Source organism: Leptodactylus fuscus, chromosome 7 (assembly GCF_031893055.1).
Source record: "Leptodactylus fuscus isolate aLepFus1 chromosome 7, aLepFus1.hap2, whole genome shotgun sequence".
In the NCBI taxonomy this organism is placed as follows: domain Eukaryota; kingdom Metazoa; phylum Chordata; class Amphibia; order Anura; family Leptodactylidae; genus Leptodactylus; species Leptodactylus fuscus.
Genome location: NC_134271.1, coordinates 59,162,670 through 59,189,325, shown reverse-complemented (window position 1 = coordinate 59,189,325; position 26,656 = coordinate 59,162,670). Strand labels below are relative to the sequence as shown.

The window sequence follows — 26,656 nt, the reverse complement described above, 5'->3', positions numbered from 1 at the left end:
AAATTAGCCTGTATTATACCCCAGAGCTGCATTCACAATTCTACAGGCTCGGTGTCCGCCCTGTGCCTCTCCGCCGGGTTTCCGTCCTCAGTCCTGAGAAACTGGAGAGGGGATGTGTAACATCTCTGCCTGTTCAGGCCTCTGCGCCACCCTCTGCTCACGTGCTGCGGCGCAGGAGGCGTGTGCAGTTTGAGAATCTGCTTAAAGTTTTTAGTTGCACTGTGTGAACACGGCTCTAGTCCTTAATTGGATTTGCACCATACCCGTCTTCTGCCAAGGTTGCCTCTGTCCATTAAGTGGTTAATCCGGCCTTGCCCTTTGATTGACAGCTGCCTTTCTGTGAACTCCATGGGCGGGTTCTTCCTCCCTATTTAGCCTTGGTTCCCATTCACACCAGTGCTTGTTATTGCCGTGCGCATACCTGCTCTTACTGTACCTGTTGCTTATACTATTATACCTGACCTTTGGCTTTTCTCATTGACTATTCTCTTTACTCCGATTTGGCACTGCATCGCTCTCCTGTTACCGAACCCTGGCTAGCTGACCTCCCTTTGTTGTTGTTCGTCTTGTCTGCGTTTTGTGTTTCACGTATTCAGGGAGGGACTGTCCTCGTGGTTGTCGCCTATTACCTAGGATAGGGCCTGGCAATAGGAAGGGAAAGCGGGGGGCTTCAGCTTAGGGCTCACTGTCTCTTGTGCCCCTCCCAGGGTTTAACCGTTCTGGGAATTGCTGTCTTAGCAATTCCATTACAGGATGGCTTTCCAGTGGTCAACTTTAAAACCCATGGGCGGTGTCCGCCTGTGGCCTCTCCGTGGGGAAACCGTTTTTTTCAGCCAGACACAAAGTCCTGCATGTCTGAAGATGGAAACCCAGCAGAGGCAAGTGTGAATGTCCTCTAACTAAATACTTGGGTAGACTATGTAGTAATCTAAAATAAGAGTATACAAGCAGGGTCGGAATGCCTATTTAACTACCGTGTTTCCCCGATAGTAAGACACCCCCGACAGTAAGACGTAGCGGGGGTTTTAGGGAGGTCGGCTAATGTAAGACATACCCCGAAAGTAAGACATAGTGGGACTTTTGGGGGTAAAAAGAATGTAAGACACTGTCTTACTTTCGGGGAAACACGGTATTAACCCATTAGTTCTTGAGCACATTGGTCAATTAGATGACTACTAAAAGTTAGGCCTTAGATCTTCAGAGCTGTAATATGGTGCCAGCAGAAACCTATGGAATCCTACAGTACATCAATTCATATGGCGAATACAGGCGTTCTATGACATACTCCATTTGTCGCTGTATTAAGAGCTATTCTCTCCCATAAGAATGACCATAGTGATTGGTAAGGTGCACCATGTCTTTAAAATCCTTTGAGGCTCATATCTTCTGAGTCTCGAGGATTTCTATTTATTGGTGATCTTTACAGCGATAAATGATCTGCAATCAGTAGGTCAATTTAATATCCGCAGCCATCTCTGATCTTCTGCGCATCCAGTCCTGTCTTGGACCCATGGTGTCCTTTCTCATTTTAGCTGCTTGCTTAGTTATTCCTAATTGTACAGATATTGCACCTTGCTGGCCGTGGCCTCATTTACTTCTAGCTGAGTGACAAGTGAAATGAATGTCTCCCACTGGTTCTTTAATCTGCCATTCTATGTGGAGGTTGCGCTTAAGGTTGGTCTTTCAAAGAGGCAACAGGAAGCATAAGATGTCAAATGTGAATGTGGATCAGGGACTGAAAGGACACAGGATCCTTTTATCTCTAGATACAAAAAAGCCATTTCATGATTAATTGTGATCCAAATAGCGTTAAAACTAATGACAGCCATCAACACTGTGCATTACTGCACCTTACTCTATCAGTTGCCAAGCATGGTTAATAATAACCTGACATCTGTGGGATGTGACATTGCTCAGTGTGTGCTCTTCACTTGTATTCTGTACATCACATCTAAAGACTTTACAAAACTCTGAGTCGCTCAGTGAACGAACGGAAATAGGATTTACTGATGGAACCAGAGAGTGTCAGCTGCAATTTATTATACAGACGGTGCTGAAAGAGAGGGCAAAAGATTGAGAGAAAGAGACAGAGAGAGAATTATTCATCTTATGGAGCTAGAGAGACCCTGTGACTAAAGTAAAGACACATACAGTCCTATGAAAAAGTTTGGGCACCCCTATTAATCTTAATCATTTTTAGTTCTAAATATTTTGGTGTTTGCAGCAGCCATTTCAGTTTGATATATCTAATAACTGATGGACTCAGTAATATTTCAGGATTGAAATGAGGTTTATTGTACTAACAGAAAATGTGCAATATGCATTAAACCAAAATTTGACCGGTGCAAAAGTATGGGCACCTCAACAGAAAACTGACATTAATATTTAGTAGATCCTCCTTTTGCACAGATAACAGCCTCTAGTCGCTTCCTGTAGCTTTTAATCAGTTACTGGATCCTGGATGAAGGTATTTTGGACCATTCCTCTTTACAAAACAATTCAAGTTCAGTTAAGTTTGATGGTCGCCGAGCATGGACAGCCTGCTTCAAATCATCCCACAGATGTTCAATGATATCCAGGTCTGGGGACTGGGATGGCCATTCCAGAACATTGTAATTGTTCCTCTGCATGAATGCCTGAGTCGATTTGGAGCGGTGTTTTGGATCATTGTCTTGCTGAAATATCCATCCCCGGCGTAACTTCAACTTCGTCACTGATTCTTGAACATTATTCTCAAGAATCTGCTGATACTGAGTGGAATCCATGCGACCCTCAACTTTAACAAGATTCCCGATGCCGGCATTGGCCACACAGCCCCAAAGCATGATGGAACCTTCACCAAATTTTACAGTGGGTAGCAAGTGTTTTTCTTGCAATGCTGTTTTTTTTTTAGAGCCATGCATAACGCCTTTTTGTATGACCAAACAACTCAATCTTTGTTTCATCAGTCCACAGGACCTTCTTCCAAAATGAAACTGGCTTGTCCAAATGTGCTTTTGCATACCTCAGGGGACTCTGTTTGTGGCATGCTTGCAGAAACGTCTTTCTCATCACTCTCCCATACAGATTCTCCTTGTGCAAAGTGCGCTGTATAGTTGACCGATGCACAGTGACACCATCTGCAGCAAGATGATGCTGCAGCTCTTTGGAGGTGGTCTGTGGATTGTCCTTGACTGTTCTCACCATTCTTCTTCTCTGCCTTTCTGATATTTTTCTTGGCCTGCCACTTCTGAACTTAACAAGAACTGTCCCTGTGGTCTTCCATTTCCTTACTATGTTCCTCACAGTGGAAACTGACAGGTTAAATCTCTGAGACAACTTTTTGTATCCTTCCCCTGAACAACTATGCTGAACAATCTTTGTTTTCAGATCATTTGAGAGTGGGCTGTCCATGCTCGGCGACCATCAAACTTAACTGAACTTGAATTGTTTTGGCTGCTGCAAACACCAAAATATTTAGAACTAAAAATGATTAAGATTAATAGGGGTGCCCAAACTTTTTCATAGGACTGTATTTAGCTGTATAACTTAAAGGGGTTATCTTGGGAGTTAAGATTTCCTTACTTGATCTGACTCTAGATGGTGGACCCTGGGTACTAGCCTAGTTCTCACTCTTGATGGTGGACCCAATGATCAGATCACTGGTTATAATCACATGACCTCTTTTCCAGTAGGGGTAATCTAGATACTGTTTAAGTATCTGTAGCAGTACAGAACCACACATCTTTCCAGAGCACCAAGGTGGCTTATAAGTCAATACAAATATGTAGACTCAATATCCTACTTCTTTGCTGATGTATCAGCCTTCACTATAGTTTTGGTACTGGTAAACAAAGAATCTCAGGATGAATAGCTTGTTTTATGCTTAAAATTAAGGCTAAACAGATAAAAATTGGAACATGGGAAGGGTCTTTTTCACACTGCATCTGCACTGTATGTCCGCTATATGGGAAGGAATGCATTGAATAGATCTCATTGGCTCCAAATATACTGACAAAGGCCAAAAATGTTTTGAGATTGTGCAATGCAGTCAACACTTATTTATTTCAGTAAATCTGTATGTTGTTTTTGTTGAACTCCCTGTTCTTATTGCGTGGGTGGCAGGACAGTTGTTTGGGTCTATACTGCAGGCAGTCTCAGCCTGGCCTTTTTAGTTGCAGAATCTGAAGTAAACAGAATAAAAACATCAAGACTTAAAAACATAGATGAAAAGAGCTGCGAAAAGAGTATAAACGTCAGATGAACTGGAGAATTCATAAAATCGGTAAGTTTACTAAGAAAGTCAAAGGGGATTCAATGCCCAAAGATGCAGAGAAGTTCAAAAAGAGACTGGAAGATATTTAAAGGGCAAGGATAAGCATTGGTAATGTGCTTTTCTCACCAAGCGGCTCAAAGTACAGGAGTTAGGGGTTGCTATACAGGTGCATCCCCAATACCCACAAGGGTCACTTGTTTTTCAGGGAGTCAGTTTATTAGGGCCCCCTTCTTTTGTTGGAGAGAGGGCCCAGGGCCCACAAGCATCAGTTACCTCTGCACTCTCTATAGTTACACCTCTGGTCCTTGTCCGTGTTCCCTGCAAACACTTCACCAACGTAAATGAAAAGAATATGCAAATCTACTCCCATGATGTTAATATAAGGAGACAGTGCCTCAGTCATGTAGCCCACTAGGGGGCGCTCCCTTTAACATCATGCCTGATGCAATGATGTGGGATTTTACCATGTCAGTCTCTCAGCTGAGGACAGCTGTTTCGATCTGATTGGATCTCTTCAGCCCAGCGCAGAGAAGACTAACTTGGCAGAGGTGAGAGGCTTCAGACCAGGTTAAGGGGATATTGTCACTCCTTAGGTAGGGACCACCATATAGGTGTGTAGAGACTTATCATGCCTGATCTTCCCAGAGGCCTTTGCTGCAATGATGTGGGATTTCACCAAGTCAGTCTCTCAGCCGAGGACAGCTGTTTCAATCTGATTAAATCTCTTCAGCCCAGTGCAGAGAAGACTAACTTGGCAGAGGTGAGAGGCTTCAGACCAGGTTAAGGGGATATTGTCAATCCTTAGGGAGAGACCACTATATAGGTGTATGGAGACTTAACGAGCCATTTGCGCTCCACTGTGAGGGAATTTGAGAAGAATATGCAAATCTGTCTCCCATGATGTTAATATAGGGAGACAGTGCCTCAGTCATGCAGCCCACTAGGGGGCGCTCCCTTTAACATCATGCTCGACCTTCCCAGAGGCCTTTGCTGCAACATAAATGAATGAAGTTACACTGCAGCCATGAGGCTACTGCCACTTCCAGTAGCAAAAAGAGTATTAAAATTACTAGATTTTTACTATTACTAGAAGATGTAGTCGCAGCAACCTGAGGAACACAAAGTGACTCCACTTACATTAGTGAAAGAGTTGCAGGGAGACATGGCAATTTCAATTGCACCACAAGAGTTGCTGTACAGCCCTAGCCTAAAGGTTCACATCACAGCTATAACCTTCCACCTTTAAACATGACCTTTCACCACCTCCACCAATCCCAGTTCTTTCCAACCTTAAAGTTAGTTAAACTTAGTATATGTATATCATCATTATAATAACACTAGCAGCACATCTGGGTTTTGATGTTCCAACTTCTTCTTGGACATCGCAACTATATTAGTTGAATGGAGTAAAGAATGAAGTTCCTTGGCTGACTGCTGACTTATGCATCTTATATAGAAACACATTGCAGTGTGACAGCGCTTGCTGTTTTGGTCCTGTTTCATATATGATAGTGCATCATACAAACAACACAACTATTGACTTTGTTCACACTGCAGCATCTTAGTCCAGCAGGGGCATTTTTTAACTATGGACAATTGATAAACGTGCTTTAAGCTCATGTAATTCAGATTTTCATTACAACCTATTGTTCTCACAGCAGACAACACTCCTAGATCTATATTAAGGTATGTAATGAACATTCGCCTGGATACACAGTTATGAAATTTTTGGAGGATCTGGAAGGAAAACATTATGGCTTTAGTAACAGTGTACATTGTTGCATTTAATAAGGGGATATTTCATATGGACCAGTGACAGAACTGGCACAATGAGGCCACATGCTCACATCTGTGTGTGCTGAGAATGGCTGCTCTATTCCCATATGAAGGCACTCAGCGCTAAGAGATCTCAAATCCTCTCTAAAGGTATTTTATGCTTCAGTTAAAACATCTGTAGATTTCCAGGAATTAAATATGGATTCTGAAAAATCCCCTTGCAGCTGTAGCTAAAGTCTGCTGACACGTTCACCTCTATGGGAGTTATTGAAACAGAATCAAGTAACACCATGCTGCTATTCCTGTAAATATCAGCCCAGGGGTTGGGGTGTAGGAATAATTTTTCCCAGTTGTATGCCAAGATGGTAAAAACCCTTTAACCCCTTCCCGCCAACTGCATTTTTTGATTTTCTTTTTTCGTTATTGACTCCTCCCCTTCCAAACCCCATAACCTTTTTATTTTACCGCTCTCAAAGCCATATGAGGTCTTATTGTTTGTGGTACAAATTTTTATTCATGATGCCACCAATAATTATTCTGCACAATGTACTGGGAAGCTAAACAAAAAATTCAGAATGGGGTGGATTTGAAGAAAAAGGTGCATTTGTGCGATTTTCTTATTGGATTTGTTTTTACGGCATTCACTGTGCAGCCAAAATGACATGTTACCTGTATTCTGTGTTTCGGTATGATTCCAAGGATACTAAATTTATATGGTTTTATTTACATTTTAATCCCATAACAAAAATCCAAAACTGTACCAAAATTTTTTTTTCTCTAAAAGTCGCCATATTCTGACAACCGTAACTTTTTTATACTTCCGTATACGGGGATGTATAGGGTGTCTTTTTTTGCGGGGCCGGGTGTACTTTTTAGTTATATCATTTTGGGGAATTGTTTTTGCTTTGATCATTTTTTATTCAACTCTACGGTGTTAACTGTATAGGAAAAATGTTTTTATAGATTTGTAGAGCGGGCGTTTCCAGACACAGGGATACCTAATGTGTATGTGTTTCACAGTATTTGAGTGCTTTTATATGTGTTCTAGGGAAAGGTTGGTGATTTGAATTTTTAATACTTTTTAATTTTTTAAATAGTCTATTCAGTAGGACTATCAGCTGTGTATCCACTTGACTTCTGCACAACACAACTGATGGTCCCAACCCCATTTATAAGGCGAGAAATCCCATTTATTAAACCTGGCAGGGCACACCTGTGGAGTGAAAACCATTTCCGGTGACTACCTCTTGAAGCTCATCAAGAGAATGCCAAGAGTGTGCAAAGCAGTAATGAAAGCTAAAGGTGGCTACTTTGAAGAACCTTGAATATAAGACATATTTTCAGTTGTTTCACACTTTTTTGTTAAGTATATTGTAACATCTCTGCCTGTTCAGGTCACTGTACCACCCTCTGCTCGCATGCGGCGGCGCAGGAGGCAGGTGCAGTTTGGTTCTTGGCTTAAAGTTTTTGGTCGCACTGTGTGAACACGGCTCTAGTTCTGTGATTGTATTTGCACCACACCCGTCTTCTGCCCTTGTTGCCTCTGTACATTAAGTGATTAAATTTTGTCTTGCCTGTGATTCACAGCCTGCCTACCTGTCAGGTCCAGGGCGGGTTCATCCTCCCCTATTTAGCCTTGGATCTCATCCACACCAGTGCTTGCTATTACATTGTCCATACTTGCTGCTTGCTGTCACTAATTTTGCTTGCATTCTCATCCTTGACCTCTGGCTTTCTCTACTGACTATTCTTTGGACTGCGATTTGGCACTGCATCGCTTGACTGTTACCAAACCCTGGCTAGCTGACCTCCCTTTGTTGTTGTCCATCTTGTCTGCGTTTTTTGTCTCACATATCCAGGAAGGGACTGTCTTCATGGTTGCCGCCTATTATGTAGGATAGGGCCTGGCAATAGGAAGGGACAGTTGGGGGCTTCAGCTTAGGGCTCACTGTCTCTTGTCCCATCCCAGGGTTCAACAGCTACTGGGGAATTGCTGCCCTAGCAATTCCCTAACATATATAATTCCACATGTGTTAATTCATAGTTTTGATGCATTCAGTGTGAATCTACAATTTTCATAGTCATGAAAATACAGAAAACTCTTTGAATGAGAAGGTGTGTCCAAACTTTTGGTCTGTAGATCACACAAGCAGTGCTCAGAGAGAATCACAGACACTTCTGGGTGCACCCTGGATGCTAAATAGCATATCAATAAAAGCTACAGTAGATGGTGTCAGGGTGGTCTCAATGGGACCATTTCAGTATATTGGATGATAGTCAATCTTTAAATTTGACTATCATCCAATATACTTAAATGGTCCCATTATGAGATATGGCGCCTGAATGTCAAAAGTTCTAGACATTGTTACCCCTTTTGCTTGTCAGTATAATTTGCGCAGGTAGCAGGAAGAGTAGGAGTCTGAAATTTCCTTAATAGAGCAATATCCAAAATGATGGTCTAGACTCTAGAGGACCTGTACACTCTTCAATATTTATTTCATAAGATGTGACAGTCCCCTTTAAGATGCCAAATCCAACAGCTGACAAGGAAATTCCTTATATTAGTAAATAGTTAGGAGCCTAATGAACAAGTGATCTGATAGGTACCAAAACATCAATTCATGTCAAGCTTTGCCATGCCTCCCACTTCGGAGGACACGCAGCCTGTTTATTGCTTCCAGCTTTTCATGATTTGTTAAGTTACTGAGTCACACAACCCAACTGGCATCAACATCCAGTTTCTTCATCCTTTCTCTTGTCTCTCACCCACTTGCTTTCTCTCTCTTACTAAGCGCAAATGAATGAAAGAGAAAATATGATCCGAAGAGCTTGGAACAAAACCAGACAAGGATCCTGGCAGCCGCTTATATCCAATGTCACAGATAAGGTCTCTTGTGCGCTGCCTAATCCCAGGCATCACCCAGAGCACATAAAAGGTTTGCTGTATCTTAGTGACCCATCCCTTCTCTTATTTTTTCAATTTCCCATAATCTTCCCTTTTTTATTATAGTCATGTATGGGGGGACTCATGATCAGCCAAACTTTAGAAATAGAAGCGACATTCCCCGCGGCTTGTGATGTCCATCCCCCAGCTAGTTAATCCTTTTAGATATGTGGACTGATCACCACGATGCGGCACGACGTCTGGCAAAGTACCAACAAGGGTTGGTTAAAGTCAGCTAAAAATAAGTTGTGTTTGTTTCCCAGATATAAGTATCCTGCTTAGACACTGTTGAATCCTTGTTCCGTTATCCTTTATGATTGGACCCAGTGCAACACATTTTCTTTATACATTTCCATCAGATATCAAGGGGTTGTAATTTTTTGCAATGTTTATAGGATGGACTCTAGAAAGTAAATATATACAATCTGTAAATCATCATCTCTTTCTTCTATAGGGTCATTCATGTCCTTTAACATTGGTGGTGTTATATACTACTGGAAATGTGAATTCTGCGCTTCCAGTATGTGCCTTGATCGTAGAGATATAGGTGTTGTTGGTTTCGGCACCAATATCCCTGCATTGTCAGAGGGGACAGCTTTATACCTCTGTATCATCACTGGAGTTGAGGAATATTCCCTAACAGTACAACTCTTTAGATATGTACCAGCAGGGAGGGCTTTGGAGGGATCCTCATCACCCAGTAATGAAGCTGAGCTTTAAGGCTAGCCCCTCTGGCAATGTATGGATATCAGTAGCTAAAACTAGTGGCAACCATATCTCTGCGACTGGGGTTCATATTCAGTGCACTGTCTGCTTTCCAACGGTATATAACACTGCCAGTGTTCAAGGAAATGAAAGGTCCTATTTAGCTCCTTAAGGACCAAGCCAATTTTCATTTTTGCATTTCCATTTTTCCCTCCCCACATTCTAAAATTCATAACTTTTTCATGGCACCATTCCATATCCTGTACAATGTACTGGGAAGCTGGAAAAAAATTCAGAATGAGGTGGAATTGAAAAAAAATACATTTGTGACAATTTCATATGGGTTTAATTTCTACTGCGTTCACTTCATGGTAAAAATGACATGTATGACCTGTATTCTGTATGTCAGTACGATCACGGTGATACCAAATTTATAAAGTGTTTATAATATTTTGATACCTTTTAATAATTGAAAAACACTTTGCAAAATATATAAAAAAAAAGTCACCATCTTCAACCTCCTGTAATTTTTTCATATTTACATGTATGGAGCTGGCTATGGCGTCTTTTTATGTAGGACAAAATGACATTTTTGTTGATACCATTTGGGGGAAGGTCTGATAGTTTGAAGTGTTGACAAAAAGGCTGTTTGGGTATTTTTATTTTCTCCCCCACTATGCCATTCACCATATGGGATTCATATTTTAATATTTTTGAGCATGGGAATGCCTAAAGTGTTTATGTTTACTTTTGTTTATTTATTTTTATATGTGAGCTAGGTAAAGGGGGATGATTTGAACTTTTGTGGGGGAAGGGGGGTTAAATATTTTTAAAAACTTTTGTTTTTCTTCTTTTACTTTTATGACGAGAACTTGAACCTTAGGGGGTATCATCGCTCATTCTATTCACTGCAATAATAATATAGTACAGTAAATATTAAAATCCCATTTGTATGTAGGGGTGAACGTGGTCCGCAAGGATAGAAGCATACTTGTGTTGATCCATCGTGCCTTCCAAAATGATGAGTGCACCCAGATGGCTGATGAAATGTGCCTTTTGCGATTGGTTATTTAACGTTGACGTCAAAAGTAGGTGGTGGTCACAGTAATATGACTGGACTGTGTAGAACTATACTAATGACAAGCCTGGGAGCCTTCTATAGGTTCCCGGCTGTCTTTGCAACCAATTGCTGCTCTCCTGTGACAAACCTGAGGGCAACGCAGCGACCATGGCCATGTTGCGTTTAACCGTGGCATCTAACGTGTTAACAGCTGCGATCAGTGTCAGCATCGATCGCAGCTGTTAGTGGCGGGTCCTGGCTGTATTCTAGATCAGAAAACCGCTGAGTATGGAGAGAACTCAGCTCCTGAGCCCTCTTCTTGTTCGTTAACGGGTTAAATATTGCAAAGATAGAAAACCAAACCTGGACCTATGCTATGTTATTGAAGTGACACAATCCTTTCAATTATTAATCTATATCTATATATTAGATTGGATTGCACATACTTGGCAGCAGTGATGGAATAAGTTGCCAACCAAGGCAACATGACAGAAAACAGTGTTCAAAATCTCCTGCATAGACATAGAGTTGAGGGGAGACATCTAGGTTCATTATGCAGCCTTCTTTGAGATCATGCTCTTCCATCTTTCCGCTGCTGATTGATTTTAATCCCTGTTTCTGTGCGTAACTGTCAATCAGCATTTGTACAGCGTGGAGCATTCATATCATGTATATCCTTGCTACCAGCAGTGGGTTTTGTCCTGCACAGTTTAACCCTTTTCTACTCAGTTCTGTACTATTATGTCACACTGAGCTTATAGTTAACGCTCAGCACCTGGGACAAGCTGCCTGAGGCTAAGGCCCCACGGGCCACAATCGCAGCACTAAAGTTAAAAAAGTTTTTTTTAAAGTGTAAAAAAAATTTGTAAATAGTGAAAAGTAAAAAAAAACCTTTACTATAGATTATTTAATTATTAATTTTAATGATAAAATAGTATTTTGTAAGCTTCTAATCTCCCCCTAGTGGCAGCTCCAACTACCCTGTTTCCCCGAAAATAAGACGGTGTCTTATATTATTTTTTGCTCCCAAAGATGCGCCATGTCTTATTTTCAGGGGGTGTCTTATTTTTTTCAAAGAATTCACATATATTGCTAAATATAAAAATTAACATTTATTAAATACTGTACAGTATAAAAATATTTTTATAGATTTGTAGAGCAGGCGATTTTGGACACAGGGATACCTAACATGTACGGTATGTGTTTCACAGTATTTACATACTTTTATATGTGTTCTAGGGAAATGGGTTGATTTGAATTTTTAATACATATATATATATATATATATATATATATATATATATATATATTTATTTCTTTTTTTCTTTTTTTGCATTTATTAACCCCCTGTAATACATTACAGACAGGCAACCTGCCTTCAAAAGAAATGTCGATTTTTTGCATTGCATTGCAAAGGTCTGATCACTAATGCAATGCAATGCATGCAGGATCCGGGTGTTTAACTATGCCGGCCACCCGGGAGTCGGGCGGCCACCATAGTCGCCTGGTGTCTGCTGGTGTCAGCAGACATCCAGCGCTAATGCCTTTGGTCGGTGCCCACACACGCTCCCATAGAAATGAATGGAAGCGCCCGGCACGCCGATTAACCCCCCACTTGCCGGCTACTTCCATTCATTTCTATTCAGTACGCCTTACTTTCGGGGGAGCGCCTTATATTAGGCAAGGCAGCAAAATGTCTGCCATGCCTTACTTTCGGGGTATGTCCTATTTTCGGGGAAACACGGTAGACGGAATTTTATTATTTGACTCTGCGTCCTTTCTTTGGTTGAGAGTTGTTCATCAGTAAAATTTAAGTTTGGCCACTGTATTAAGATATTAAGAGATATTCCACAATTTTCTAGTAGCCACCCAGTATACACATGTTTGGCAGATATGTTTGTTCACATCCAAGAAAAACAACGTAGGTCCAGTTATTTGTGGGTTACAAAGTTACAGCTGGCCACGGACAGAATAATGGGGAAAATTTATTTTCTAATCTAAAATTTTCTTTTTTAAATGCATGATAAAGGGTAGAGCAGGCCAGGCCAGGTTCGGTATGCCTTGACCCAACATATTTCTAATAACTTAGGACAGTTTTCTGCCATACGTTTATAGAGGGCTGATTAACAGGCATTGGTCTCTCCACAAATCAAGTGCTTTCTGGCCTTTTATTATCCCCTTCTTGCTCTGTGCCATACTATTACGTTGCACTGTGAGTATAGTTAACACTCAGTGCCATAATAGTACAGTGCTGTAATGCCACAGGCACAGGAGCTGTAAGCTGTATTACACAGCTGAGGCCGTAGTCAGAAAATACTTCAGCGGATTTACCCCTCAGATACCATGATCAATAGCAATAACCACATCGGGGGAGTCCAGATGCAAGATCACTATCCCTCTGCTACCCATTTGAACTTCCTGTGATCTTGTAGTCTGAGGGGTTACCGTGGTTGTATTGCAGTACATTACACTGGGTGTCAGAGATCCCAGGTTCAAATCCTCAGATCCCTGTGGGACAGGTAAGAAGTAAAAAAACCCAAACAAATAAGTTTAAAAACACATAATGTAAGCAAAAAAATAAACAAACATATCCCCATATGCATATAAATGTGCACTATCCAAAATGCGTCATGTACGGAGAACCCGATAGCAAAAATATATACTGCAATGCGCAAAGTATTTTGGTCACTAGTAGAGATGAGCGAACACTGTTCGGATCAGCCGTTCCGAACAGCATGCTCCCATAGAAATGAATGGAAGCACCTGGCACGGCTACCGGCCGCCGGCAAAGTGTACGTGCCAGGTGCTTCCATTCATTTCTATGGGAGCGTGCTGTTCAGAACAGCTGATCCGAACAGTGTTTGCTCATCTCTAGTCACTAGCCTTCCCCAAAAAATATCCACAAGAAAAACAATCGTGAGTATGACACTTAGTATATAAGGAATATATTACACATCCAGTCTAGGTCAATAAACTTGTCATAATTTTATTTATTACATCATACACATATATAAAAGATGGACATTAGAAGGGGAATCTACAAATACAAACTGACTGGGTAAAAGTGAAGTGCAACAGATGGTATGTGGTCCCTTTAAGCATTTACATACAATGGAATGCACATGGATTAAGATAATGCCAGAAAAGGACCTCAGCATTGGAGTACTTTATACACCGTGTGTGGACATTATGTACACATAGCAATAGTATCAATAGCCGCTGAGGTATATATCATGATTGGCCACTAAGTTATATACATTGCCACAACAGCTCAAAGAAAATGCTAGAAGTTTAAAGTTACCATGTGGTCCAATATATGTCTCCTATCCTTTAAAGTAATAGCATTGATACACACATTGGTGACTATAACAACATAGGTTCAAATGTATCCTATACCACTATATACAGGTTTAATAGCACTGTGGCTTACCCATGTTGCCAATAGGAGGTATACAAGTCGGGACAGGCACTCACTCCCTAGTACCCAAAAATAGCAATAAAAAGTGATTAAAAAGTCATATATACCAAAAAATTCGTACCAATAAAACCCACAACTTTCCACACAAATAATGAGCGCTGACATATCTCTGTCAACTACACAGTAAAATATTTACATATATCAGAATACAGTGACTCTAGGAAAATAGCTCATTTTCAAAAAGTGATGTTTTAATTGTAAAAGCGGTAAAACATAATAAAAGCAATATAAATATGGTATTGCCATAATCGGAATGACCCGCCGGACAAAGTTACCATATCATTTTTAATGTAGAGTACACACCATAAAAACAAAATGCAAAAAATGATGACAGGACTGTGTGTTATTTCACATATGGTAGACACCCAAAAACATTAAGAAAAGCTCATCAAAACATTGTATGTACCCCAAAATGGGGAAAAATGAAAGTACATCTCATCACATGAAGAATAAGCCCTTAATATTGCTATGTCGACAGAAAAATAAAAACATTATGAATTTTGGAAAGCGATGAAGGAAGATAAGTCGCTGGCCATTAATATACAATCTACCCTGTGTCCTCAAAGGGTTAAGACTGGTTTATGGAACAGCAATCTTTATACATTTGCCCCAATGTGGCAGACAATTTGTCCCTTTATATTAAAGCAGATGAAGAATTGGAAACCATCTGCCATCCACTAAATCCCTACGACATTTCCTGTAGATAAACCTCTATAGTGTACATGAACCTTTCTTACCAATCCAGCACAGACTTTTTTTTAAAACGTAACTATATTATTTTAGAATTGGAAAAACAGGAGAAATGCAATATAAAAACTTTCTCTGCTACTGAACTAAAGTGTTTGTTCTCCTGTGTGGATTTTTCCGCTGTGTTCTGTGCCGTGTTTGTGCTATGGTACAGAATTTTATGTCCTGCTATATCAAAGAATCTTTGATTTGTAACATAAGACCGTACTCACAACGTGAAACACTTTCAAACACTTGTAGAGCATCTACAGATATTCCTGTAACCTCTGCAGTGCCAAACACTGAGATAAAATGTGTGCCTAGGAAAGAGGTAGACCAAGCTCATGGGGGGCTGTATATTGTTAGTGCAAGTCTGCAAAAGGGATTGTTACTGTAGGGGTTGTAACGTTTACAATTGAATAGAGTGCATCTGCCTTGGTGTCTTTCAGAGCCCCTAAGTGCTACTCTGCTACATTTGTGGAACCCGTTACAGATTTTGTACTGGGGCCCAGAAGCTTCAAGTTACAAATCTGGCTGGCAGAGTGGGGTAAATGGCCCAAGGATCTTCAATCTTAAGAGTGAAAGGTGCGGTGGAATGAACCAGCATCTGGAGAGAAGATAAACCCTTCATAGTTTTGTGAATGGGTGTGTTAGGGAATTTCTAGAGGAGCAATCCCAAGTAGCTGCTGGTGAATCCTGGGGGGAGGGGTACGAGAAAACAGTGAGCCCTAAGAAGAACATCTCCCCCCCCCCCCCCCCGCTGTCCCTCCCTACTTTTATGTCCTATCCTGTCCTAAGCGACAGATGACAACTTGGTGGCAAAACCCTACCAAGATATACGTGATGACACAGAACACAGACAAGACAAACAACAACAAATGGTCAGCTGCCAAGGAGTCTGTAAAAGTCGAGCAATACAGTACAGAATTAAAATCCAAGAGAATGGTCAAAGGTAAAGCCAAAGGTCAAGATTAAGAATACAAGTAACAAAGCAGCAAAAGTAGCACTAGCACACAGAAGGCAATAGCAAGCACCAATGTGAATGTGAGCAAACAATAAATAGGAAGGAAGAACCCGCCCCAGATCTGATAGGAAGATAGGCTGTCAATCACACAGGTAAGGCTAACATTAACTATTAGATGGGCAGAGGGGAACTAAGGTGAAGGAGATGGGTCTGGTGGAAAATCAAGTACAGAGGTGAAGAAATAGGACAGAGTTCAGACAGAGCAACTAAAACCCTAAGCATGGAATCAAAATTAAACACACCTCTGCGCTGCAGTGTGCGAGTGGACGGTGCAGAAGTTTGAATGGATGCGGACGAAACAGGGTGTTTTTTTTCTTTTTTTTACAACTATCTTCTGAAGTCACCCTTTAGACAGCCATCCACTGATTTGACTTCTGATTTGATTCCACTGTGACTTTCCACCTTTTACTAAGTCTCTGTCTTCAATACAAGTATTTCCAGTGACACAGAGTAAAGCATCATCCTTACCCAGCTGGTCTCCGTATCTGCATCTCAGTAATAAGACATTGGAGATTAATCAGAGGTTGGTTTCAGTGTTGTAACGGTATTGTCACATTCATCAAAGTGACACCGACTTATTATTTACTGGAGACAATTGACATTCATGGCTATTGTCTAGGAAATAAAGAAGGTAGGATTTTAGGATTATTATTTTTTCCATACACGCATGCATCAAAAAAGACTAAGCTAAGATAAGACTAAGCTTATCTGGGTGACAGTTTGGAGCTTGTACCTTGGTAAAAACATTTTAAAGAAAATGACTGAAATACACAAATCATTTTTTTTTACTTATTATACTGCAATTCACAGTTTCTCATAAAAATACCCTATTTGAGACTGTCTTCAACCATCTTGTTACTGCTCAACCCCTTGTACGTCCTTTAACGTTTGAAAACATGGGTGCCGTCTGAAGAACATGGTGGTCTTATAGCATTTCATAGGATTTCACTTAGTAAGCGTGTCTCCTTGCAGGAAAACATGGCAAATAATGCATTTTTTTTTTCTCAATCAGATTTAAGCATGTCATGACAAAAATCTAATCCCAGGTCTCTTCTACATGTTTCCAATGTTGGTGCATATTGGTCAACTCACTTGGGTATGAATACAGCTTTTTCTTCAACTCTACCCACAAGTGTTCGATTGGGTTGAAGTCTAGGCATTGTGGTAAAAATCCAGCAACTATACTTCATTGTCACTGAACCATTTCTTCGCAAATCTCTACATATGCTTTAGATCATTGTTCTGCTGGAAGACTATGTCATCCTTTTCATAACCATAGTATTTGATCGTACGAAGTAACTCATCTTGTACGGCATTCACATATAGCTCAGTACTGAGACCATCATCAATCCTGGTCAAGTATCCAATGCCTTTGGCTGTGAAACAATCCCATATCATCAGGCTTCCTCCACCAAACTTGACAGTTACTTTAATTTATTGAAGACCGATTTGCATCCATAAGATCCCAGTCTATTAACTTTCATCTCATCCCTCCAAATCACCCGTTTCCAATCTTCTACTGTCCACTTTTCGTACTTTATTGCAAATTTGAGCAAGTGCTTCTTGTGATGATAGTGAAGTCAAGGTTTAAAAGTTTTTTGTGCCACCATTCCAGACTTGTTTAACACGTGTCACACAGCACTTGCATGGACATCTGTAATTTCACTATTATAAAGCATACGAACCGCATCCACTGCTATGTTTGTCGCACCAGAACTGATAGACCTTGTGATGAACCGACTTGTTGACTTTGATATTTTGCCTAGACATTCAACTGTTGGCCTTTGAATGGATGGATGGACTTCATTTTGCATTCTTCCAACTGTTATAGCGCTCACATGATGCAGTTTGGCAAATTTCTTGTCAGATAGACAATGTTGATAAGCTGGATGATGCAGTTTCTCGTTTCTTGGGAAATCTTCATGGTTAATCCTTTTGCTTGGGAATCAACCTAATAACACACTGAGCTATTAGGGAATGTAAGAGCAGGTTGTAATTTGTAGTATACAAGAAGAAAAAGATTTTTCCACCACCAGGAGCAAAACAGCAACAATGCAGTTAAATGACAAGAATCTGCATAACTAATCATATGCTAAATAACTGCAAGTCAAATTTATGTATGAGATAGCCAAGATGATTGTCTATAAAATGATGGTAGCCTCACATTCCAAGCCCGAAATTCAAAAGCTCAATACATTGTTATCCTTTTGCTCATCAGCGCATTTAGTCTCCGCCTGGAATGTCTAGGTGGCCACCACCAGGACCCAGTGTTGGACTGAAGATCCAAGGGCTTACCCAACTGCTGTCTGCTAATAGCTCACAACACAACTCCTTCACTAAAACCTTACATATATGCTGACTATCCAGCATTAAGGAGTATGAACAGTACAGTATGGGGAATGGCACGGCCATCGTGTCAGGATCTGAGTTATTTATAAAATGGTAGTGTGTTTTTTGTCTGGGGATTCGAGCTGGTATCCTGTTGTTCTCTTTGCGACTGAGCTGTTGGGATGGTGGTCAGTGTCTACTTGAGCTTGCTTTGCATCTCGGTGGATACAAACTTCAGGTGTGTGTAATTGTTGTCTACCTATCAGGTCTTTCCATGGTCTGTATTAGGCTGACTGCTGGCTTTAGTTCTCGCCGGTTTTTGTGGTTTCTAGCTAGAATTCTTGGCCCAGTCTAGAAGGAGAAGTTTGTTGGAGTAGTATGGCTTCTGGAGCTGAATTGGAAGTGGTATAAGTTGTGTTCTGTGTGAGAGTCTGTTTTACCCTCTAACATTCCTACTCAACCCCTGTCCTGCATTCCTGGCTGCCTGGCACTGTTTGGTATTTGTGAGTTTCCGTTTTGGGTTTCAGATTTGTTTTGCCCCTGTCCTGTCATAACTTTCCTCACTACTCCACTCTTCCTCTCCTCACTTCCTGTTGTGTATTTTGTGGTTGTGCTGCACCTGTTAGTTCTCCAGCACATCCCATCCTAGTTGTTACTGTTTGCAGCTGCACTTATTCTTTCGCTAGGGGTGACCGCCTCTAGTTTCCCTGTCCCTAGCCTCTTTCAGCTCTTATCCTTTGTCTGTTAGGTCTTCGCGTTTAGAGAGTCAGTAGTTGTCGGGGCCGAGCTTAGCTCAGGAACAGCTGACCAACACCCTCAGGCAGGGCCTATTCAGCGCTAGGGACAGATTACCTCCCCCATTTCCTTAGTAGTGCTAGCATCATTCAGTACCATGGCTGTCGGGCATTGACACAACTGTGACACATGGAGCACTACAAAACTGTGATACAGAGATAGCACAATGGGCTACCATCAGGAATTTTGACCCCCCCCCCATAGTATAATGCTCCATAGTGACATCCCCAGTATAACATGCTCCCCTGAGCCCCCGCAGCAGTGGCCACATATTGTATATAATGCTCCATACAGTATAATATGCTCCATGGAGCCTCAACACAGTATAATATGCCCCACACGGTATAAAAGTTTCCCCACAGCACCCCCCAACATAATGCGCCACAGTGGCCCCACACAGTAGAATATGCTCTTCGGAGCCTTCCCCCCACCACAGTATAATGCTCCACATTGGTCCCACACAGCATAATAGGCTCCCCACATTTCCCTCCTAGTATAAAGCTCCACAGTGGCCCCACACAATATAATATGCTACTCAGAGCCCCCAGTGTAATGTTTCCCACAGTGGCCCCACACAGCATAATATGCTCTACAGTGGCCCCACACAGTATAATATGCTTCTCAAAGGATCCCTCCTAGTATAATGCTCCACAGTGCCCTCCCAGTATAATACTCCACAGTGGCCCCAAACAATAAAATATGCTACCGAGAGGCCCCCGGTATAATATGCTGTCTATAGGCCCCAAGTGGACCTGTAGAACAGAAAGTTGAATGCCAGTGTGAACCTAGTGTAACATGGTGCCAATGGTGTCTCCAGATAATAAATGTAGTGTATGGCATTTTGCATCTCATTACAACACAGAATACTGGTACATTGTCATTATTTCTACCCCAATAACTTGTCCTTGCATAGGTGTCTTCAATGCACAATGTTATTTATGAATATTCCAGTTTCTGCCCCACTTATCTGTCCCTGAATATATCTAAGTATTGACTTAGCTTTTCATTGCTGCTCGCTGTGCTGCTGTATACCTGTGACTGGCTGTGTGTCTGTTTCCCTCTGACTTTTGTGTCACTGACTGTTACCCTATGATAGAATCTGCCTCTGTCTGTGCACAGTTGTTGCCATTAGGAAGGGGTCATTAGAGAAGGCCGGGAAATATTTTTAGAAGTAGAGTGGCACAGTAGGATAAGAGGAAGGATGCGGCTGACAGAGCAGGGAAATGAGGCTGTCAGTCGGCTGCCAGCATGAGGATAATTGGAGGAGCACAGGTCTCGCATGGTGTTGTGAGCACCTGTTCCAATTATAAGTAAAGAATTTGCGTTCAGGCATGACTGAGGTACAATGTACTATCAAGGTGTGCCCACCTCAAAATATTGGTTCTGCAAATCAAATCCACCCACTGGGCAGCAGCGGGGAGGGTTCTGCCTTTTTATTCTGTCTATTAGTGTACAATGATTGCTTTGGCACAAGTACGCTAAGCAGTAGCAATCTATTAAACGCCCCCTCTAAATTCCGCTGCACAATATGTTGTTCTTTGTGTATGTCCACCTGCGGCTCTATGGTGTTCAGTCTTCATAATTAGATAACAAGTTCCTTGCAGCAGGAACTTCCCAGCACAGCAGTATATATTCTGTCACATTAAAAACAAATTGTTGTTCATTGATTTCTTTATTCCTCTTGCTGATGGACTGGCTCAGATCTGGGTCTAACATACCAGGCCAATATTATTGAAGGTCTACAGTGAGAATTTATCGAAAGGAAGCACATGGAGAAGATGTACAGATGAACATGAAGATGAACAGAAGGTTCTAGCGCTTGTCCACTCTCTCCTCATATATTTAATATAACATACTGCATATAACATAACATGCTTCTACCAAAATTTACTAATGTTGCAAGAGTACAATGAAGGCTAGATTCACTCCTGTGCCTGTTCTACGTCCATCCCCGAATCCGCTTAAAAATTGGAGAGAGAAAAGTTTTTCCGCATTATAGTCTATGGGGTAACTGCTTTTTAAGCGGTTTAGGTTTCCGTTCTCCTGGTCCCCAAGCAGATCCGAAGAATGGAAACCAGGCACAGGTGTGAATCTTGCGTCAAAGGAAACCTGTATTGCTGCCCCATCCAAACTGCTTTGCAACATCTAGTTTGTAGGTAGTCAGCAAACATTTTTAGATATCATTTACTTAACCTGAATCTGGCCCTCATTGCCAAAAACACCCTATGGTCAGGATTGTAAGTGTTACCAAATTCACTTACATAACACCATGGGAAGAAATGCCTCCGCGGCTAGCTGCGACTGGATGCCGGTGCAGTGCACTGGCATCCAGTCACAGCATTCAGCTCTGGTTTTGGCCCAAATGAATGGGCCTAGTCGGGAGGGAGTCTCGCCTGCAGATGCCACAGTGGATTCAGCCACGGAATCTGCGTCAAGATAGTGCAGCTCACTTCTTTTTTCAGCGAGCAGGAAAAAAACGCTAGCGGAAAAAAGAAGTGAACGGCTCTCATTGAAGTCATAGGTAGGCATTTTTTGGAGCCGGATTCTGAAGCGAATTCCACGTCAAAATCCAGTCAAAAAAACTCACTGTGAACTCAGCCTTAAGAGGCTGGCTTCCACAGATGGCCTATCCCTTAGCGTGTACATAAAATGTGAGGAGAGTCACCAACCTAAGGTACTACACAAGGCAACACCTAATGTAATGCCAGCCCTTCCTCTAGTCATAAGCGCAAGGCAATGTGTTCTTAGCTGCATTCTAATACCTTGCATCAGTACCAATATTTGTCAATGATGCCAGCTACAGTGCCCTCGTATTACCACACACTATATACAAAAAGCCTTCTGATGCAATTTACTGCTTATATGAAGAAATGTAGAGTCTCAGGTGTTCTTGTTTTTTTTTTTTTTTTTTTTCTTTATGTAGATTGTGAGCCCCACACTCACAATGTACAATTTTTCCTATCAGTATGTCTTTGAAATATGGGATGGAAATCCATGCAAACACAGGGAGAACATACAAACTCCTTGCAGATGGGTTTTTGCCCTTGGTGGGATTTGAACACCAGGACTCCAGCACTGCAAGGCTGCAGTGCTAACCATTGAGTGGCCCTCTCAGGTGTTCTTGTGACACTCTGTGCCTCCTATGTAAGTTGTGATACATACCAAAATTGAATCCACAAAGTGTCAGTGTATACTGTACTTGTATGCTAGATAACTGTCAAGACTTTTGCCGAATAACTAAAGCTATATTAATATGTTGTGCCGACTAACTTCTAATTCCATTAGCTGACTCGCTCTGCTCCATGTGTACTTATATTTGGTATATAGACTGTAATACCATATTGAGTGCTATGTGTACCACTGTATAGCATGTATGCCCTTAGTCAGTTTGAATACTGATCAGCTTCTCCTTGTTTGCAGGTCTCTTGGCTGTATTCTGTATGAAATGTGTTCTTTCACTCGAGCCTTTGACTGTCCACGATGGATCAAATTGGTATCAATGATCGTGAATGACCCCAGTCCTATCCTTTCCTCTAAATATTCTGCAGCACTCAATGACATTCTGCAAAGGTGAGAGGATAATCCATATCAGATAGGATAGAAAGACATCTAGTAGAATATTGCTACCATTTTTTTTCTAGTATGTTATTGCAGAAATGCTGCTCTGCTGAAATGAATCTTTCTAGTTTCTTCCCTTGTTATAACCAAAAATTACCACCATTATGACGCACCCAGCTTTCATGGATTCGAGAATAGCAGATCTGTTTACTTTTGCAGAAGTGATATGTCATTGCATAACTAGGCAGATTTGCTGTTCGGGGTGTAATGATAAAGCTGAGTGACAATCCCTTAGAGAGAAGCTATAGTGGCGAGATTGGTTGAAACTTCCAGGCTGCAGTACATTAGTTGTGCCCTTGTGTGGTCATATGTGACGCTCACATCCTTCTCTCCTCTGCTGTTTAATGTCTGTGTAGGTGTTCACTGATGTTTGATTGTCACCTCATAGCTGATGTGTGACAGCCGCACAGGGAGATCTGACGCATCATATATGCCTCCTATGCTTTCTGACTTTTTCATGGGTTTTTGAAGCTTGTGGAAATGGAGTGTGTAATTGCTGGAATAAGAGAACCTCTGTCCCACAGGGAGGATCCGTGCACATTCACGAAAAACATTTGACAATCCCTTCTTCTTCCGGATGTGGTTGTTAGGCCAGTGCCACAGATCCCAAAGAGGGAATTGGGTATTGACAGATAGGACACTTTGCGGATATCACTATTGTATTGTATGATTTTTTTTTTTTTTTTTTTAAAAAGTCGCTTTCTTATACCAACTGATCACTTTATTTCAGCTCAGACTCTCAAGATCAGTTTATGGTTTATATAGCTATAACTTACACAGAATATTAAATCAGACCTGTCACTATTCCTGACATGTCGGCTTTAGTGACTAATTATATTTCGCATAACATAACATTTATGGAACATCTTTTCTTATGACTATGACTTATGTTTTGTGCCAGTCCTGTTAGAAGTATATGAGTAAATTGCCATCCGAATGTTACCAGTTGGTGGTGTCCCTATACAGACTGACGTCACTTTCTTATCAGTACTGTCAGTGCCAGAAAGGGGAATAATAACACACAGTTGCAAATGTAGTCACAAATTTCCAATGCATATTGCAGAGGAACATCACAATATGAGGAAAGATGGTCCAGAATAGTTGTGTCATTGAGGAAGTATTTACAGAAAAGAAGAAGTGTCATGTCCTCTTTAAGTAACATAGTAAAATTGGGTGAACCTCAGAAGATTCATTTTGTTCTGTGTTCAAATGAAGTGATCTCTTGCTTCAGTCTGAACTTGTTTGGAGAGAACCGGAAGCGAAATTATTATACTCTGGGGTCTCTTCTGCACCCAGTCTTTTTAAAATTGAGAGATTTTACCCTCCTAAGTTTTGTTTGTTTTTTACAATTTAGGTTGGATCTGATCAGATTATGGTCACTATTACCAAGGTTTTTGCCAACAGTGACATCCTCAACAAGTCACTCATTATTACAAATGGTTACATCCAGCAGAGCATCTCTAGCTGAGTAGTTAAAATGTCCCATTAAGACCACTATACCCACCTATGCCGCCCACACAGTTTGCTTATACAAATGATCCTTTAGGGTCTCTGTTATGTTGGGGGGTCTATAGACATTGCTTTTCTTAAATTGATCAATACTTATAGTCTGTATTATACTCCAGAATTACATTTATAATTCTGCAGGTTTCAGAGCTGAAATTGAGCAGCATTTTGGCACAGTGTCTGCGTATGCTTCACACCAGCCACTGTACTGTTGGAACCATACTGTTGGAGATAGGGGTGGGATTAAAATTTTTAACAGCTTCCTGGGTGAGGGACAGGGAGGTGGTGGTGATGGGAGGAGACACAGGCCGGACACGGCAAAAACTTTTGAGGGGGGGGGGGGGGGGGAGAAGTGTCTCACAACACACCATGAGTAGAGATGGATGAACAAACTCATACCATGGAGATTTGTCTCTTCAGACCCCAGAGTATACTAGGTGGTGGCACAGGGGAGATGAAAAAAAAAAATAAATCACCTTGCCTTACTTTTTTTGGGCCTCCTCGCGGCATCAGATGCTCTTCTGGTGAAATTGTGTGCTCAGGTCACCACTGAGGCCAGTGATTGGGCTGCCAGCAGTCACCTAGGCATGCCAAGCAATTTATTCTTTTATTTGCTGTCTTTCTGACCCACACTGCACATTTTTTTATTAATGATTTAGAAGATAAAATAAGATAATCCTTTAATAGTCCCACAGTGGGGAAATGTCAGCATGTTACAGCAGCGTAGTAATACAGATAAAGGATAATACACAGTAATTTATTACAGACGTAGGCAATGTGCACGCCTTGGCCCTGAAAGTATACCGCTAGTAAATCCTGTCCAATAAGTCCTTGAATTCTATTAAAGAAACTGACTGGTTTATAAAAACCCTACTATAGAAGGTAGTTAACATTGAGAGGTGCCCTGTTGAGAACCCTCATCTATGAAGCAGAACAGAAAGTGTCTACAAACATTGTTTTTGTACAATTAATCGACTCCATGTAATCCTGAGCCTCCACTCATCCAGGGGTAATGCTGCAGGTAAATTGAACACTTGATTATATAAATAAGATAGTTATATAAAATAGAAAACTATCCAATATAACTTACATAACTCTGAGTGGTAAGTGGAAGTGACCCTCCCCCCCCCTCCCCTCCCCCCTCCCTTGTGCAGCAATTTCTGCATCTAAACATTTTTGGGAATTGCTGAGTAGTTCTGCACATGGTAGAATTTTAGCTCCTCCTTCTGTACAAAACTGTTTTAACTCTGCTGGGATTCCTTCCATTGACTTCTCAATACAGGTCCATAAATAACATTGCCTTGCTGCATGACGCATGACATGTTACGACATTTTACTTTTTCTAATACAGTTCAGAATTCATTGTCCCATGAGTGACAGCAACCTGTCCTGGTATGGGGCCTTTATGCTGGAAAGCAGAGTTTTCCTTTTTTCCACTTCTCATTTAAAACTAAAAGATCTATTTCTGTCTCATCCGTCTACTAAACATTGATCCAATTGCCTTGTGGCTGTAATGGGAAGCGTATGTGTGGACTCACTGTACCAATTACCAGAAGAGTACCAGGATAGGTGGTTGCCGAGCAGGGATCAGACAGACGTGGAAGCCCTTGCAGAATCAGAAGCACTAGATTCACTATTGTTTTAACATGGCTCAGAGGGTTGAGCAGACTAATATAGGTGAAAGCCATCAGCAATTGGCCAGATGCTACATAGCATGGAATAAACAAACTGCATACAGACAGCAATATTCTTTTATGGAGTGCAGCAGGTTTCTCCTTTCAATCCTGCGCGCCAATGTTGTTCAGTGGTTTCCTGATGGTGAACTCATGGACAACAATGGTGTGTGTATTTCCTCCATTTATACACAGTTTGACTGTGGATCGGTGGAGTCCCAACTCTTTACAGATAGTTTTGTAATGCCTGATAAGCATCGACAAGTCTTCTTCTGAGGTCCTGTTTGAAAGCTCCTTTGTTTACACTACAATGCACTTCTCCAATCTTTGTAAAGATCAGTCTTTGATAGATCTCTGTTCTCTAAAACAGGTTGCCCACTCACCCCGATTGTCATCTCATTGACTGAAAACATGGGACTCATGGGACCTTAAAATTATTAGGCAATCATAAGGTTCACATACTTTAGCCACTCTCACATTGGATCATTTTCTTCTATAAATAAATCATCAAGTCTCTCTTTGACTTTGTTTTGATCCTGTTTATCACTTTTTAGGACTTGTGTGAAAATCTGATGTAGGTTTAGGTCAAATTTACGCAGAAATATAGATAATTTTGAAGGGTTTACAAAATTTAAAGCACAACTGCAACTAGAGAAATCTGTCATTAAAGGGGTTGTCCCGTCACAAGGATCCTATCTATAATGCTTGTAAATGTGAATGTAAGACTTTTCCTAAATACACTGCTTCAGCAAAACTGCTTTGTTTGGC

The 26,656-nt window shown here is 41.2% G+C and overlaps 1 protein-coding gene across 1 annotated transcript in view; it reads left to right on the top strand.

Annotated features, from left to right (window-relative positions):
* Positions 1 to 26,656, top strand: part of LOC142213579 (serine/threonine-protein kinase Nek11-like) — a 258,023-nt gene that overhangs the window by 116,221 nt on the left and 115,146 nt on the right. The window contains exon 6 of the mRNA XM_075281957.1: positions 22,512 to 22,661. Within this exon, the coding sequence (XP_075138058.1) occupies positions 22,512 to 22,661 (150 nt within the window). The remainder of the gene's footprint in view (positions 1 to 22,511; positions 22,662 to 26,656) is intronic.